The sequence below is a fragment of the Sebastes umbrosus genome, chromosome 7 (assembly GCF_015220745.1).
Source record: "Sebastes umbrosus isolate fSebUmb1 chromosome 7, fSebUmb1.pri, whole genome shotgun sequence".
Classification (NCBI taxonomy): Eukaryota; Metazoa; Chordata; class Actinopteri; order Perciformes; family Sebastidae; genus Sebastes; species Sebastes umbrosus.
This window is the reverse complement of record NC_051275.1, coordinates 3,664,508-3,682,840: the sequence shown is the minus strand read 5'-3', so window position 1 is coordinate 3,682,840 and position 18,333 is coordinate 3,664,508. Positions and strand designations below refer to the sequence as shown.

At 42.6% G+C, this 18,333-nt stretch overlaps 1 protein-coding gene across 1 annotated transcript in view; it reads right to left on the bottom strand.

Moving 5' to 3' along the window:
• Positions 1 to 239: 239 nt before the first annotated feature.
• The window catches only part of yap1 (Yes1 associated transcriptional regulator), a 32,313-nt gene continuing 14,219 nt past the window's right edge, over positions 240 to 18,333 (bottom strand). The window contains exons 3-8 of the mRNA XM_037775208.1: positions 16,110 to 16,231; positions 13,886 to 13,999; positions 6,589 to 6,734; positions 3,859 to 3,986; positions 2,557 to 2,669; positions 240 to 875 (exon numbers count right to left, since the gene is read on the bottom strand). Of these exons, the coding sequence (XP_037631136.1) occupies positions 640 to 875; positions 2,557 to 2,669; positions 3,859 to 3,986; positions 6,589 to 6,734; positions 13,886 to 13,999; positions 16,110 to 16,231 (859 nt within the window). The 3' untranslated portion in view covers positions 240 to 639. The remainder of the gene's footprint in view (positions 876 to 2,556; positions 2,670 to 3,858; positions 3,987 to 6,588; positions 6,735 to 13,885; positions 14,000 to 16,109; positions 16,232 to 18,333) is intronic.

The window sequence follows — 18,333 nt, the reverse complement described above, 5'->3', positions numbered from 1 at the left end:
CCAAATCAGTATTGTTCTTTATGCTTCAAATACATCATTTTTGGTTTCTCAGGCTCGTTGAAAACAAACAAAAAAGAATAAAAACGTACAAGGCCAAATATAAAGCTACTTAAGCTAGATGAAATAGTCCCAAATGCAGTTAAGTAGTGCGGCTTCACGCTATATATATATATATATATATATATATATATATATATATATATATATATATATATATATATATATATATATATTGCAAGAAAAAAGAGGCACCAGAGACTCCAGTTGATGATGGCAGTCCTTGCAGAAGAGTACATGCACCCGCCCAGCTCAGCTCTGAGGGGAGGCCAGGAGAAGAGAGAGATTCACTCGTTCATTCAGATCTGTGAAAGATTTGGGGACCCTTGCTTAATTGTCTGTTCATGGGCCAGCCTTGAAGACACAGACAAAATAAAAGAGATAACACACCAGTGAAAAGAAAGAAAACAATACTGCCTCAAAAGAGGTTGGCCTTACACGCCGAGACAGACAACAGAAGTCCAGAGAGGCTCGCTGAAATGTCTTGTAAAAAGCATCTATGACTCCTTCACAGATCAGCAGAGCAGGCAGCAGTTCAGAGTGTAGGAGTGAGGAGTAAAAGGAGCGCCCCGCTCGGATCTTCTATAACCACGTGAGGAAGCTCTCCTTGTCAATCTTGGTAGCTGCCAGCACTGTCTCCATGTCATTGAGGATGTCAGAGCTCAGGGCCTCCTGGAGACTGGGCATCAGCTCCTCGCCCTCCACCGCCATGCTCTCACTCTCCAGGGTGCCCAGGTCCACGTCTGTTCCCGGGATGGCGTCCAGGTAGTCGGGGAAACGACTGGGCTGTGTTCCCATGGAGGGTGGAAGAGGGTCGCCTGATGAAAAGGAACAACATTTTTAAAGAGGACATATGGAAAACTACAGATGCCCCGATCAAGTATTTTATTGCCGATGAGCCATATCGGCCGATACGGATCGTTGTTCTGTTATAGCAGCTGGTATACAAGGCTCCAGATTAACTTTTTTCACCACAGCCACTAGACTAGAAAGCATTAAAGGGTAACTTCGGTATTTGGAACCTGGACCGTATTTTCCCATGTGTTTGTATCCAAGTGACTAATGGGGACAACAATTTCTGAAACTAGTCCAGTATGGAGGCAGAGCTCTGCAGACAGCAGCTGCTCACAGGCTGCAGTGTAATCCTATCTGGGCAAGCTAGCACCGTCAATTACGTTCACTAAAAGTGCTCCTTTTTGCTCTGACAGGCTCTGATTGTTATAAGAAGTGTCTGACAACATAACTCCCTTTTTCTTACATTTTAGCTTGATCCGATCTGTTTGTTATTGTGTCCAAGTACCATTCAAGGAGAAATCTCGTTCTGAAATCTTGCGAGGTGACGTGCTGCGGTGGAAACGCGAGTGCCGGCCGGGCAGAGTTTGTTGTGTTGGAGTACAGAAAGCGTAGCTTGGTGTTAACTAAAATATTTTCAATGTCACGGCTGAATATTTAAATGATTTCAACAATGTGGATGAGGTCTGATGATTCGATGACCGCCCGTATTTATTTGAGCCAGAGTATACGGATATTCAGATTTCACAGCGAGACGTTGAGCGGGGACTTGGACACAATAACAAACAGACCGGATCAAGAGAAAGGTTAGAAATATGTTTTATTTCTCCCTAGGCCCCTTTTCATAAAGTTGTCAGACACTTCTTATAACAATCTGAGGCTGTCAGTGGCAAAAACAAACACTTTTAGTGGACGTAACGTTACATTGACGCAGATCGTTTCGTGGCTGCCGGTTACAGCGTTCCCCCTCAATACTGGAACAACTTTAGAAGTTTGATCAGCATTTCTATTATTACTACTGCTACTACTATTACTGATATTTCTATTATCACTCTATTATATCCACTGCTGTTGATTATTGTTATCAGTCCTATTTGTATTATAACTTATAGCTGTTGTGCCTCTCTCCCTCCCTAAAATTAGCCTGTTATGTCTCCTTTAAATGATTTGACTAAGCAAGCTAGAGAATGTTTGGAAGATCTTGTCAGCTTGCTGCATTACAGTAAAAGATAATTGAACCTCATTCCTATCTTTTTGTACAGACTGTGGGTGATGTCAAAGTTGCTCATATTTACATAGTAGGAAGGGGTGTTGAGGGTTGTATCCTGAACAGATTGTAAAGCCCCTTGAGGCAAAATTTTTGATTTTGGGTTATTCAAATAAAATTGACTCGACTTGAAATAATTGTGAAATATCAACAACCCAACGTGGCTATGAAGTTCATCTGAAATAAACTGTACTATTACCTACAGTCGAGTGACTACAAGGGGATTCAGGTAACACTGTTTGACTAATGATCCCATGTTGTTATTAGGATCATTCTGTCTTCCTGTTCAGCCGACATGAATACATTGTGGCGTTAAACACAAACTAAACTGGGAGAAAGAAAAAAAGAGAGCACCAACTACAGAAAGTTCATCAACAGCTTATCCAAGCAAAGAGATGTCCGAATACAGACCAAAGTGTCTGATAAGTAATCGGCCTTACCTGTGTCCATCTCGTCCACGCTGTTGAGGAAGTCATCTGGAGTGCGAGGGACGCTGTAGCTGCTCATACTCAAGCCGCTGTCTGTGCTCTCATCCCTGGAGTGGTAGGTCCCGCTGAAAATACCAAAACAAAGAAATCTGGGTCATAAACTCTGTACAATCTCTAATAAACATCAACATGATTTCCATCAAACTGAGGGCCATAAAAAGCTTTTTGTCTCAGCAGCAGAGTTTGCAGATGACCTCAATGACCTTCACTTGGAAACAGAACTGCGTGAATCTAATTAACTGATCCAGCAAAGCAAACATGCTCGGTTATTAAAAGCACACAGGCTGAAAAGTAACAGTGTGGCCTCAATTCCCTTCAGGGACCTTCTGCGTACGTCCACGTCTCAACAGTTCTATCTGTTTGAACGACGATGGCAACTAATCCACACTGACACAGAGCTTCACTTTTTTTTGCCCTCTGTGGCAGAATATAGCAAAAAGAGCAACGGTGAATGGGGGCAACAGAGAGACAAAGAGGCAGAGGGAAGACATTTGACAAGCCTATACTAATTAGCAGAGGGAAAAATATGTAGGCAGAGTATGGCAGAGGCAGGATGAATGAGGCCATTGTGAGAGCAGGGGAGTGGAGGCAACAGGGGGAGGAGGGGAGATTAGGTTGGCCTGTCTACTGACTGGACCACATGTTCTCATGGCCTGCTTGCTATTCAGCTCTTTTTCTCACTTCATCCGCTCACAGAAGAAGTAGAGCTTGAACTGCTAGGAACAATTTTCCCAGAATGCCATGGAGCAGCGTTCACAGATAGGAACAGGGACAGGAGGTTTTTTTCCAACTAAGTGCAGCTGTTTTCAGATCTCCCATCGGGGTTTTGTGACATTACTACTCAATCTGTGGAAGTTGTCCATCTCCACTTTGAATAAAGTGTGGTTTCATCATTTCTTCCACACCACTATTTAGGTTCTGATTGCCTTTTATTGCAGCAGTTGTACACCAGAGGTCGTCATTGTGCAATGAACGCCAACACAAAGCTGCTGGTCTGAGTGAGACATTACCATGTGAGGAGGGTTAAGCCCAGAGACTGGCCTTCTGTTTGTACTACTTGTGTAACTCGGGGAGCTCTCACCAGAGCTCAAACAGCCGAGCGCAAAGACGCCCTCGGACGTACATTAAGTCTGGCGAGCTGAACCAGAATGGAAGCCCGCCTTCGCCAAGTGCACTGACAGTCAATCAGTGCACCTCAGCTGTGATTGTAGTACTAGGGTGGGGGGGAACTCCTGGGTTCTGTATGAAACCAACCTGTTGAGGAATGGGTCAGAGCTGTTGGCGGTCATGGTCCGGGCATCCTGGGCCATAGGGGAGGACACGGGGTTCGTGCCGCCATCTTGATCCATACTGGTAGGCAGCTGATTCCTTATTGCGAGCTCCTGTGGACGATAAAGCACAAAAAACCCATGAGCAACACAAGCCCACACCTAACACCAGAAGCTAATTATACACAGCTACAGCTTCATAAAAAACACGTCACAACTGCCTTTCACCCCTGCTGCTCTGCTGTCAGTGCAGAACATTGTGCTCTCCATTCCCTCCCCATACAGAGTGTCAGATTACACGAGGGGGCCGACAACAGTTGGTGACAATTGTTTTCTACACATGCTCAGATCATGCTCTGATCAGATAAGGACTACGGATATGAAGTCATGTTGTTCTTTTTCACCTCCTTCCTCTGGAAGTCCTTGAAGGAGAGGGTGAAGTGACTTGACCAGTGTCACCGTTTGAGATCTCATTAAACGTTTACGGGGTTGTGGACGACAACAGAGAGGCGGCCAAATGGGATGTGATGTTTAGTAAGGATGTAAAATTGCCGCTAGACACCTTAAGTGCTTAGTAGAAGCTTTTATTGGTCACGGTTGAGGAAAAATGGACACAATGTTCTCTGAGGCAAAAAAAAGATGAATAACAAGCCTTAATTAGCCTTGAATAAAGTAACAAGGTGTTTTTATTTCAGGTGTACTCGCAGCGGTGCTTGAAGGTGTTTCCTTCTCTACATTTATCCCCGTGCACGCATGTAAACAATCTGGTTTTGATTAAGAGGGATTATGAGGGCTGTGTACTGTAAACAACCTTTATGGTTTTACTCGCTCGCTTTTTGTTGCACCACTGAGCAGCGTCAGCGCTGGACTGCCACCAGCAGGTTGCATACATCGCCACCCGTTCTCCATCATACTTCTGCCATGTGGAATCCATTTGGGTGTGGCAAGTGTTGCCCCAAAGTTGAACTTTCCACACGAGCATAGCCTGCACAACTGCACCATTTTCTACTATAATCACGCTCTCCTGAATTTGTAAAAACAATATGGCCTCTAAAGTTACAGAAATTTGGAGTTTACTGGAATCTAGTCAGTAGTCTGATAGAGGAGCTCTTATACAGTCTGGTCTGCAATCCCAATCTCATTTTATTTTCCATTAAGCGCTTTGTTTAACTGGCAAGTGAGGATGCCTGAGGTTTGGATAACTGAGCTGCTCATGTGTCATCTTTATAACCAATGTTTTCCTTGCATAATCAATGAATCCTGTATCTATCACTATACACTATACATGGCACACAAACCAGGAGAAATCTAGTAGGAAGGCAGGAAATAGAAAATGCATGCACTGAAATAACCTGGTTACACTAAAACCTTTGTTTACATGCATAAAGATGTGTTAAAAACTAAGTTGGAGACTAGGGATGCACCAATACCGGATCAGATATCAGGCCGATTACTGACTCAAAGATCCAATCTATTCAATTCTATTCTATGTTTAGATACATTATATACTACAATTTTAAGTCCTGTTTAGATTGTTTTTGCTGCATTAAAAAGGTTTACACTTGAATTGTAATTCCTGTTAATTTGGATTTTTTTTCCCCCCCTAAGTTGTTGTTGTAAGATTTTTTTTATTTTAATAATAAATAAAAAGTCTGTTACTTTTGAAGATTTTTTTTTTACCAAGTTGCTTGTGTACGATTTATTAATTTTAATAAAAAAAATCTAAATTTAATTTGGATAAATTAAATAAAAATGTTTTATGTATTTGTTACAATTTGTTTTACAAAGTTAAAAAAGCAATGTTAAAGTCAAGTCTGATGTTGCCTTACACATAAAAGAACAGTCACTTCCACACAGTGAGGCATACAGCTTATTAATTAAACACTGGTATTGGATCGGTACTCGGTATCGGGACTGAAAAAGTGGGATCGGTGCATCTCTATTGGAGAGCAGTTTAAGGCTTTGACATGGCTAATAAATCAGGATTCTCTAGCAGAAACCTATCTGTTCTAACCAGATTTCTCTTAACCCCATTATGTAAACCAGATTTCTCCTTCGCGTGACTTTTCAGAAAGTCCACAATAACTAGGTCACCCAAGCTTACAGTGCATGTGCTCTGAGTCACTTTCAGTAAGTGACAGTCCAAATCATCTTTTTTTCCCTCTACAGCCTGGAGCCAGTACACACTCAGGTCACTTCCTACACGGTGAACTTTAAACAACCCATGGGAATGGCATGGTAAACAAGTCACCAGCACCCTCATTCATAATAATAAAGCTGTGTTTCTGCTGGTATGACACAGCCTTGAGTAAACTACTGGACTTGGCTGCGCCACCCTGTGACACATCACAGTTAGGAAGTGATAAAATTACCACATGTGACTCACGGGACTTCATTGCAGGGTGGTGCAACAATAAAAGAGTGATTAAGGGAGCTTAAGATCCACCGCTATACCTATGAATGATGACTCATATTTAAAGGCCTATTCAAGATAGCACATTAGGTTTCACACCATAAACATTTTGCTGATGTCCTCATTCGGCTAGTGAGCAGTTAGGCATCCAGTGTCTTGCTACTTCACTGAGGGACTTTCACATACTCAAAGTATTGACCTTGTGACCTTTTTGATCCAAGTCAGTGGTTCCTCCTTGAGGCCACGGTACTTCCCAAAAAGCCTTTGAATATTTATTAAATTGATTCAACTCCGATTCCTGACCTGTGGTCTCTGCCGAAGCAGCTCCTGTTGCTTCAGTCTCAGCCTTTCCTTCTCAATCTGCTGCAGTCTCATCTGGTTGTTGTTTCCCATGATGCCAGGAGGGAGCTTCCCTGGAGCGCTCTGGGAGATCCTCTGCTGGTTCAGGGCTGCAGAAGAAACAGAAATGAGTTCAAATATGTTACTACTGCAACTGCAACTGGTGATTCCAGCTTCCTTCTGTAGGGAAATGTCCAAACCCAACAGTAAAAATGTCTTTGGGACAAACAGGGGGAAATCTTCTGGGCAGTAGACAGATTGGAGCAAATATGATTAAAAAAAGTTATTTTTATAAAATGGTCACTATATCCTGACAGTAGTGCATGAGACAGGTAATCTGAAAACAAAGCATGTGTCCTCTGGTGTCCTCCGGTGCTCCTCACAGCATCTGCAAGATTTCATAGACCGGAGGAAAACAAACAATCAGAGCCGAGCTGGAGCCTTGCCGTCACCGAGCAAACTCCGATCAAACGGTCAAACTAGGCAGCGCTGATCAAATATGAATCAATATTCTGTTACTGCAAATGTTTTCAGAAACATATTTTAGTGTACCGTTTAGCTGTAAAATGAGAAAGTTTGTGACCCGGCAGCCATGTTGAGATCATCTGAGGAAAAAAATAAAAACACCGCCCACCAGTCGGAACACAGCATTACAGAAACAGAATATTGATTCATATTTGATCAGCGCTGCCTAGTTTGATTGTTTGATTGGAGTTCGCGAGTGATTGACAGCTGCCTCCGTTGAATGAACAGCCAATAGGAACGCTCTCTCTCTGAAATGACCTGTGATTGGTTTAAGTCTCCCGTCACAGGCTAGATGTTTTAAAGCCTGAAAACAGAGCCATGAGGAGGAGCAGAAGTCTAGTTATCTCTCAGAACACTTGAATTACAATATGCTGAAAGGTTATTATGGAATTTTTGCCCAATGATACCAAAAATATTCTGCCTACTGAAGCTTTAAGTGGGATAAGACAACTTTGTCGTTGCATCCCCATTCTGTGTTTAGGCTAAAAGCAGCTTTAACAATGACAATTTTCAATATCTGTTGTATAAATGACATATACACGGGATCTCCAGCAGACTATAAATACACTTCCGTCTCCGCAACTACACCTATTAACACCTGGCTGCATAACAAGACTGACAGCTTGAGCGTTTTTGTCTACAAGGTGAACTACTTAAAAGAGCGGAGCCAGTGCAGCAGGTTGTGTAGGACAAGGGAAGTCCCAACACGAGTTTTTCACCTAGAGACTGATGCAACCACTATTCCTGTAAGACCTGATCCCCTCCCACTCACTGACTAAGACAGGCTCTGTTAGTTTCTTTTGTACATTGCTTCAGTTATGACTTATCCTTTCATTGTGCGTTCCGTTTCCTTCTAAACAGATTATCCCTCTGCCTCCTTCCCCTGGCCTACATCAGGGTTCTGTAAACACTCTACCACTATCAACTTCCAAAGTTCTTTCACCCTAAATGTAATTGCATTGTGCAACTGACAAGCTAACTGCATGTTTACACTATCAGAACAAAATGTGTGTGTATTGAAAACACAGCTGTTCCCCAGTGAGATCTTTGTTAGTCTTTACTCTAGCGAGGGCGGGTCTACTAAACATGCGTAAAGCAATGCAGCAATCTATGCATGCAAAGTAGGTCACACATTTTTTATCACTATAGTAGAGAAAGAGAAGCAAATGTGCTCCACCACGAGGGGTGTAACAGTAATGGAACCAATGGGGAGAGCTGTTTGCTTATGCGCTTGGAGGACCAACCAAAACAAAGCCTTTGACAGGGGGGGGGCTGCCTCTCTGTGCTGTCCTGCCCGCCCCGGCACCTTTCTCATCACCATTCAATCACTGTCTGTTTACACTATCTCAGGAGCTGAATGAAGCGCGGCTCAGGGCTCTCCCTGGGAAGCTCTGGAGGCCCCGCCCCGCCTGCCTGCCTGCCTGCCAGCCATCACCCCCCCCTCCTCCCCTCCCTCTACGTCCACGCTGCCTCCCCCAACAACCCCACCCCAGCACAGACACACACACACACACACACACACACACAGAGCCATGGAGCCGCCTCCTCCTCTCTCCCACACACACACATCAACCGAAGCCATGGGAGAGTGTGTTACTTCTCTCCGCTTCTTATCTTTGGCAGATACTGAGGCCTTTTGTGGCTGGATCGCTCCACCATCAGGGCACCATTAGCTGTTCTCAAGGTAGAGGTGCTGCACATGGGCCGTGTCAGCAGCTGCAGATCTGTTAAGGTCTGAGCTTGGAAGCAGAGGCATATGGAAAAAGACTCACCGATACACAAGGCCACACATTAAAAAGGGAAAATTACAGTTTCAAACAACCTGGGTTTTACTTTACATTACTTTAAATTACTCATGTAATGTCGCTAATAGGAAGTCTGACAGGGTGTGAAACCACGATCAGACAGCTAAACTTATTTGGAGGAGAAAGTGAAAACTTGCTGCAGAAGTGACTGTCTATTGCAAACTTCCATCAAGGTTTAAAGACTGCAGGATCAACTTTGACCTATCAGACTTGTTTACAACTGTCTGATCGTCTGCCGGCTTGTGTTTCTTGCCCCAGCTGACTTTATTGTACTGATACCACCAGATGTACGCAATCACTATGGTGAGTCTAATGTTACCTTAGCCGAATACCACAGTGTTAACACGGCCAAAACTAAAATAAAACCAAGTTGAAATTAACTGGAATTTTCCTTTAAAAAGGTGTGAGTTTTGAAGCAGAGGCATACGGAGAAAGAAGATTTTTTCAAGGAAAAATGACAGTTTCAAACAACCTGGCTCTTTATTTTTGTAGTTTGACCATCACTTCTATCGATGATAATAATATTGCACTCATGTAATGTCGCTAATAAGAAGTGGTGACAGGGTGTGAAACCATGATCAGACAGCTAAACCTATTTGGAAGAGAAAGTGAAAACTTGCTGCAAAGTTTATAAACTGCAGGTTCAACTTTGACCTATCAAACTTTCCATACAATGTTGGCTTGTTTACAACTGTCTGATTGTCTGCCTAATCGTGTTTCTTGCCCCCGCTGACTTTATTGTATTGATACCACCATGTTCCCAGATGTACTCAATCACTACGGTGAGTACAATGTTATCATAGCCCAATGCTACAATGTTAACCTGGCCAAAACTAGCTAAATAATACAAAGTTGAAATTTTCACTTGCATAAAAAGTGCGTAGGGAATATGACATGCAAAACGGTATGTTGCCAAAAGCAGTCTGACAGCTGAGTTTCTACTGAACCACCAAGTCAAGGACTCCCTCACAGACCAAACAGCTAACAGTAACCAACTGGAGGAACTATGCACAAACAATGGAGCATATCGAAGCAGGGAATTACATCTGTGGGTGAGATAGGAGCGAAGGACAGGTTCAGTTCAGGGCCAGAGTGATAGCATAAAAAAAGGAGGCCAGTCCCAGCTGAGAGGAGAGTGTGAGAGTGTGTGAGTGTATGTGTGTGTGTGTGTGTGTGTGTGTGTGTGTGTGTGTGGTTTTGGAGGGGCAGGCTGAAGTCAGCAGCACATAATGGGCGGTGATAGCTGGTGGGCCAGGCAGATAAGAGACAAGTTAATGCTGTCTGCCTTTTGTCTTCTTCACGCACGCCTGCAACACAACGAGCCAGCAACACGAGCCCTTATCGGCCGATCACGCTGCCGGGCGTATTACACCACAACATCACCTGGGGCAGGCAGGGGTTGAGGGTGTGCCAGCTGTGGGAAGTTCTCTATGTGACCAGGGCACAGCACCTTTTGAAGGCGTGGTAAATATTTGTCTGCTGTCAATTTAACAAGTTTAAAAGAAGGCCCCTTGGGAAGGTGTTGTGTTTCTAGCGTCGAGATAAGCAAAGTGGAGAAACAGTCTGGATGTGATACAAACGCTGTTTTATCATGTTGTACAACAGAAAGGTCTGAGTGAAGCCAGCCTGTGTTGACCTGGCGCTGCACGGCAAGGAGATGGAAAAAAACGGAGTCATATCAACAGTGTAGGCCTGGGCCAGGCTTTATGGGAACTATTTTACTACACAGGTTCAAGTTGGAAGCTGTGTTGGTTTCACCTGTCTGATTAAACCACCGTCATGTTATTAATAAAATAAAAAACTTAATGATAAAATATATCAATACAATGTTTGTTTTTTTATTAGAGTTGTTTCAATACCGATACCAGTATCGGAAATACGTTCGATACTGCTCAAAATTTGGTATTGTGTATCACGAGCACTCCAGTCTATGCACCAATCCAATACCATAATTTATTAACCCAGAAAAAAAATCAACTTGTTTAACCGGAAATCAATTCTTCTTCGCCGCTCCAAAACAGCAGCCTTCACTGTGCTGTCGCCCTGGATGTATCATGGCTGCCGCTGGCAACTACTAATTTAGAGCAGCGAAGAAGAACTGAAATGGTATCGGAACATCTCTATTTTTTATTTCTCCAACTTCTGTGAGAATCCCGTGGACGGTATCCCTGTTAAAGGGTTCTTCTCAAGAAGGAAGTGCCTCCAATGAAAACTGCTCAAAGCATGGTCGGGGGTTTATCAAAAGGAAGACGGGACATCGTTTTTGAAATAATGAGTTGTGTTAAGGTTTTCTAAATGTCATTTTTCAATGCTTTTTGCACCACAAAAAAAAATTCACCCCATGGTACTGGAGTAGGTGCAGAAACATCAGATGTTCAAATCTAAAAAAAAAAATAAAAATCTGCTGATAAAAATCAATAAATAGATACCTCTCAGACTACGTGAAAAAATATGAACTGACCCTTTAAACTGACTCTCTGCTGCCTCATCACACTACGCCAACTGTTGCTGTGAGCTGTGAAGTCCTCTCGACGGCGGAGGCAGAAAAACATCACATGACATGATAATGTAGCAACGTGTTTAACTAACAGCTGTACATTAAGGCTTCAAAGCCAACCATTAAACTCGCAGAGGAAATCTGTCTATTTGTGCACTCCAGTATCCTCCTAGTGTGCTTCGCCCCGCTGTTCCTCCGGAGTAGTACGTACTGAAAACAACACATCCACATAGGCCAGCCCCCCCCCCCCCCCCCCCCTTTCGAACTCGGCCACAGTGCACTCATGGCTTGTTCGCTGTTCGCCACCTCCTTGGATCTTAAAGAGGATGCATGCTTATCCCGTCGGCATTTTCCCTCTGTTCCTCTGTTTTTCTTTCTTCCCCTTTCGCCTTGCCTCTCCCTGCCCCCACCTCCCCTCTACACATTGGAGTTCTTTGACTGAAAAGGTCTGGAACAGATTAAGAGTTGGACCACAGAATAAAGAGGCCTGGCAGAGATTCAAGTCTGTCTGGAGCTGGAGCAGAATGGGGCTGTGCCTGCGCTGGGCCTCACGCAGGGGAAAGCCAGCCGGTAACAACCCCTCAGTTAAAGGCGCTCCGCTGCTTTTCTTCTCAGAGCTCAAATTAGCCTCCATTATCAAAGCAGCTGGCTTATGATTGGAGACCTACATAGCAGCAGAGTACATGTTCCTGAAGCCGAGGAGCCCATTACTATGCACAGAAAAATATGAGTGAAGAATAACTACAAAGAATACAATTAGGTTTTCCTTCAAGCACTGAGCCACACTATGACATAGCAGGTAGTTTGAAGTGCATATCACTTTGCAATCTTTCTAAAAATCTAAAAAGATCAAAAAGTACAAACAGCAGATGAGCAACATGAGAGGTATAGAGGTATAAATGTGAGAATTATTAAGCACAGAAAAAGATTTGATCTAATGTGGAACAAAATGATGTTTGATGGCACATAATGAGTTAACATGATCTCTTTCTCCCTCTCGCTCGCTTTCAGGGGCTCAGCAGCCTTGTGTGTTCAAGACTTATAAATCTTCAAAGAGCTTCGCCGATCGGAGCCGCCATCTCTCCCCAGCTGCCCCACTCCCCTTACAACTTTGTTTTGAACTCTCCTGCCTTGCTTTTATAACGGGACTCACAATTGCTTTACAGAAAAAAAACAAAAAACTGCCCTTTAAAAGTGCCCAGGCTCGATAAAAAAAGTACAGCTAAAATTAAAACAGGATAACAGGCTGCGTGCTGATTCACACATGTTGCCTTTGTGAACCAGGGGTTGAGCCTCCCTGGGGAATGCTGCTGTAATGAAGGGATGGCACCTGAAGCGTAAATGAGTCAGAGTGACATAAGCAAGGAACCTTCATCTCTGGAAGTCTTCCTTGCGCAGGAGGATTAGCTCCGTCCCATGGCCCACAGAGAAATCTCAACACATGTACCGGGCCACTGTCACTAATTCACCTAACCCTGGCCACCACCACACACTGAAAGCTAACTGTCAAACTTAAGCTCGACCCGGGGGGATTAATGGCCAACTCAGCTGTTGCTCCAACACTAAAATGGCTGACAAAAGGTTAGGTGCAGATTTTGAGGGTGGGGGTTTGGTGAAATCTGGTTTGTCACTCCGAAACAATGCAGTGGGGGTGAAATGAACAATGAGTCATACAGAACTGAACTATTACAATTGTGGTGATGCATCTTTTATGGATAAGCCAGAGCTTTCGACCGGGGAAAGTAAATTGCCATCACAAAAAACACATGTTTAAGAAAGTCTTTACTCTAGAGGCAGTTCCTGGTATGACTCCCTTGTTCAATTTAATGTCAAATATAAATATTATTATAACTTTAAGTAGCTAAAATCACTTTTGGGTTCCTTATAACAAAGTTCCTTAATTTAAAGGTCCCATATCATGCTCATATTCAGGTTCTTACTTGTATTTGGGGTTTCTACTAGAACATGTTTACCTACTTTAATGTTTGAAAAAACTTTTATTTTCCTCATGCTGTCTGCTTGAATATACCTGTATTTACCCTCTGTCTGAAACGCTCCGTTTTAGTACATTTCAACGGAATTGCGTTGCTAGGAAACAGCTTGGGTCCATGATTACATCCCGTCAGCTGATGTCCTTCACATTCGATGCAACAGGAAATAAACTGGGACCCATTTAGAATGTTTACATTTAAAACTTTGAAATGGTCTAAATATTGTAGATTTGTGACATCACAAATGGACAGAGATCCTGACGGCTTGTTTCAAAAGCTCAGTTTCTGAATACGGGCTGTGTGTATTTCTCTGTGGATTAAGCGTGAAAATGTCACTTTTTACAATATGTGACCTTTAAGAAATAGAACATGTATGGTATTTTACATAAATCAAGAACTAAATAAAAAAAAAATAAAAAAAATCCTGTCTATAGCAAACTCACCAAAACGCTGGTCAAGTCGTGGGTCAAGCCAGGATGTGGTCTTGTTCTTGTGGTTGATGTAGTAAATTTCTCCCTCTGATGTTATAGCTTGTTCCCAGCCCTCAGGGAGAGGACCTGAGGGAAGACAGGCAAAAAATTATGTTGGGAGAGATGTTGGTGATTTTTTCTTTATTGATATAATTGTGTAACATGTAGCAACGGTACTTAACTATAATGTATAGCCTATTGGGCATAATTATAGCATACTGTAGTTAGAGAAGCAGTGATATCATATATACTGTATATATGCTAATGGGAAGTTTATTGATCTGGTAGAATTTAAGACCGCACAAATTATGTACAAAGTAAGAGAGAATTGACTTCCTGGCAACATACAAAAACTAGGGATGCACTGATACCGATACCGGATCAGATATCGGGTCGATACTGACTCAAATAGACGGAATGGATATGTTGACAATGGAGCCGATCTATTAAATTCAATTCTATGTTTATATACTATATACATTATAAACTCTAATTTGAATTCATGTTTAAGTTGTGACTAGAGATGTTAATAACTAACCGTTTAACCGTTAACCGATATTAAGCATTTTAACCGGTTAACGCCATTGGTTAAAAGAAATGTTAATAATTAATTAAAAAGCTGAGAAAAACTTGTCTCTTTAAGGAGAAAAGCTGGTCCACCTTAAGACAGTCTGAGCTGCCGTTACAGATACAGGAAGTTGATTTCCGTCTCTGGTTCGCTTGAGCAGAGGAGTTGTAGCCTCGTAGCATTTATTCACCGACAAATAAACTGTACACACACTGTCTGCTACTCCTACGTTCACAGCTAGAACGCCGTAAACATAGTCGGTCGGAAACTCGCTGGAGTTTCGCTGCGCTGACAGAGCGTATGTGTTTGTGGCTACAGCGGGCACGAAGCCACCGGCAACGCTAGCAGCTGCTAATGTAGCACAAACACACAATTTTTCAAAATTAGCATCCCAAGTTGTGACCCAATTTGTTGCTGTATTAAAAAGGTTTACACATGAATTGTTACTCCTGTTAATTTTGAAGATTTTTTTACCAGGTTGCTGGTGTACCATTTATTATTTTAATAATAAAAAACAATTCACCAAATTTATATCTATGTATTTATTTGTAACACTTTGTTTTACAAAGTTAAGAGAGTGATGTTTAAGTCAAGCCTGATGTTACCTTACACATAAATGAATGATCCCAGTGACTTCCACACAGTGAGGCATAGAGCTTATTAATCAAACACTGGTATCGGATCGGTACTCGGTGTCGGCCGATACCCAAAGCCCAGGTATCACTATCGGTATCAGGACTGAAAAAGTTGGATCAGTGCATCCCTAACAAAAAATTTACTCAGACACAGAGGGGGGGTTATGACCAAAGAGGAAAACTGAATAAAAAACAAACAAACAATTGTGTTGGTGCCACTAGGATGAGCATGTGTATTTCAATTTGTGCAGTGAATTTATAGAATGGTTAAAAATCTATTTCAGGAGGGGGCCTTGTCTCTCTCTCGGGACTGTGACGCTTGTTTTTGATGTTGTTTTTTTATTTTGTTTTATATATTGAGGTGATTTTTTCATGTGTATATGTGACAAACATTAAGTTCATTATTTAAGTTAATGGGGTAGGACTTTAGAAGTGTTGATCTCTGGCTACTCCTTTTCGAACATATAATATTTATTTAGAGTTTGCCGTGTAGGTTTACTGTTCATTTTAGTGGTGATTCTTGTTTCGTTTTCTTATTATATGTTACATGTACGAAATAATATCTATCTACCTTTCTATCTATCTACCTATCTACCTACCTATCTATATATCATGCTTGGACAAAAAGAAACAGGTTGCCAGCAATGCTTTGAGAATACAGAGAGACTTCATCAGTAAACTCTGCAGTCTGTGAGTCACGGAGCTCCCAAACATGTCAGACAGGACCTGTCACGTTCTACCTCCGTCTTACCTCACCTAGGGCAAATTCCAACTGCATGGCCAGAGCTGAGGTACACAGAGTCTTAGTGACATGTAAGAACTAGACTAGACTGCTCCTGACTTCTACTGTATGTGGCAGGAAAGTAAGAAATAACCTCAAGTTAAAGGAATTCTGAGTTTAATGCTGAGAAAAACCCCTAAAAAATGATCTGCAATACATGCGCTGCTTCTCCGGTGAAACTAAATTGAACAAAAGGTATAAATGTATACATACCACTGGCTGGGTTCATAATGTTCTGTTGCTGGACTGGCACAGAACTGGCCGGGGGAACCGCCTGGTTCATCTGGAGGAGGGCCTTGCGAGGATCCTGCCAAGTCGTGGTCTGATCAATGTGGCTGTGAGGAGACAAGATAAAGCCAAAATAAATGAGACCTACAAATTGCCATCAATGTGTTTCTAATCAGTAGTAAGTTCAAACCAGAGGCCATATCAATGCGAAAGCAGCAGGTCACATGCAGGAACTGATGACTCAGAGCAGTTTCAACAAGCTCTTTGATGAAAACACTGAATCTAACCCCTGCTTTCTGTAAACGATGACTGTTACAGGAAGCCACGCTCAGCTGTGTGTCTGTTTGGACTCGGTCTGAACCCACAATTCAATATAGGACTGGGATATTTTTTTTTCCCCTGTAATTCACTTAAAAGTTGTACGCCATGAGTCAGAAGGGAGAAACTGCAACTTGTTTTGAATTATAATAAAGTTATAAATAGAGCTGTCAAAGTTAACGCAACAATTAACGTAAATTGGTTTTAAAGCCACTAATTTCTTTTACACATTAACGCAAATTCATCATCATATCAAACTAGAAAACCAAACCAACAATCTCACACTAGCTTGTCGTGAAGGAGGTTAAATAACGCTCCAAACTTAGGCTAAACTTTGACAAGGAAAAACTATCATTGCCATTTTCAAAGGGGTCCCTTGACCTCTGACCTCAAGATATGTGAATGAAAATGGGTTCTACGGGTACCCACGAGTGTCCCCTTTACAGACATGCCCACTTTATGATAATCACATGCAGTTTGGGGCAAGTCATAGTCAAGTCAGCACACTGACACACTGACAGCTGTTGCTGCCTGTTGGGCTGCAGTTTGCCATGTTATGATTTGAGCATATTTTTTATGCTAAATGCAGTACCTGTGAGGGTTTCTGGACAATATCTGTCATTGTTTTGTGTTGTTAATTGATTTCCAATAACAAATTTGTACATACATTTGCATAGAGCAGCATATTTGCCCACTCCCATGTTGATAAGAGTATTAAATACTTGACAAATCTCCCTTTATGGGACATTTTTGAACAGATAAAAAAAAAGTGTGATTAATTTGCAATTATATGATGCGATTAATCGTGATTAAATATTTTAATCAACTGACAGCCCTATTTATAAATAATCAAGACAAAACCAAGCAGTAGACAACAACAGTAGGTGACTAACAAATAAATCATCTGTGACTGTAGGTCAGCTGAACACTTGTTCTCAAAGTGTCTAAGAGGCTATGATTGGTTTCAAAACAACTATTGTGATGTCAAACAATGTTGCTCCATCTATTTTACGGCTCGTCTTTGCCGGGACAGGAGCGGGGGAGCGAGGGGGGGCATTGTGTTGCGTTCTGTGAAGGCATTGATAATTAGTGCTTTGTTGGTACTTGTTGCTTGATTAAGATGGAAAGCTAATACAGGAAGCCCTCCTCTCCCGAGCGGGACCCTCTCTATTGAGGGAGGGTCAGTCCCAGGGCTCAACGCAGGGGGTCCTTTTTTCCTGGAAGTGGCTCGGACACTGTGGAGTGTCAGGGGCTTTAACAATCTGGCGCCACATTTACAAAGCTTTCACCTGCTTGACAAAGGCACAGACTGAGCTACGACCTAAAACCCCACTATTCACTTGTTCTTTTTGTTTTGTTTTTTGAAACATCCCATTTAAAAAGACCACCCCCCTTCCCCCCTCACCTCAAACACCGAACTCCAGTAACTTGTTTATGCACACCTCGACTCTTGTATTTACATTGTGAGCAGTGGCTGAATTATTTCAATACACATGACAAAAATAAATGTTCATCATGGAATTAAATATTAACCTCAGCAATCGATATATTTCACCCTGCAATAATCGTGTTCTTCCGCCCGCTGGGACTTCTTTACGACTCGCCGTTAATTTGATCCCGAAGCGCCATCAGCCCCGGATTGTGGAACAGCTGGGTGAAGTGAGAGATTCAGAGTTTCTCTTGGCCTCTGCGGTAATCCCAGCCTGCCTGTCTGCTCTCTATCCCAGGCCAGAGAGCGAGAGGGCCTGACTCAGCACTCCTCCCCCCCACACAATGCAACCCATTTTGAAGCCCCCTCTTGTTTATGCTTTACTGATCAAAGGAGCTGCCAAATCCCCCACCAAACCCTCCCCCAGCCCTCACACACACACACACACACACACACACACAC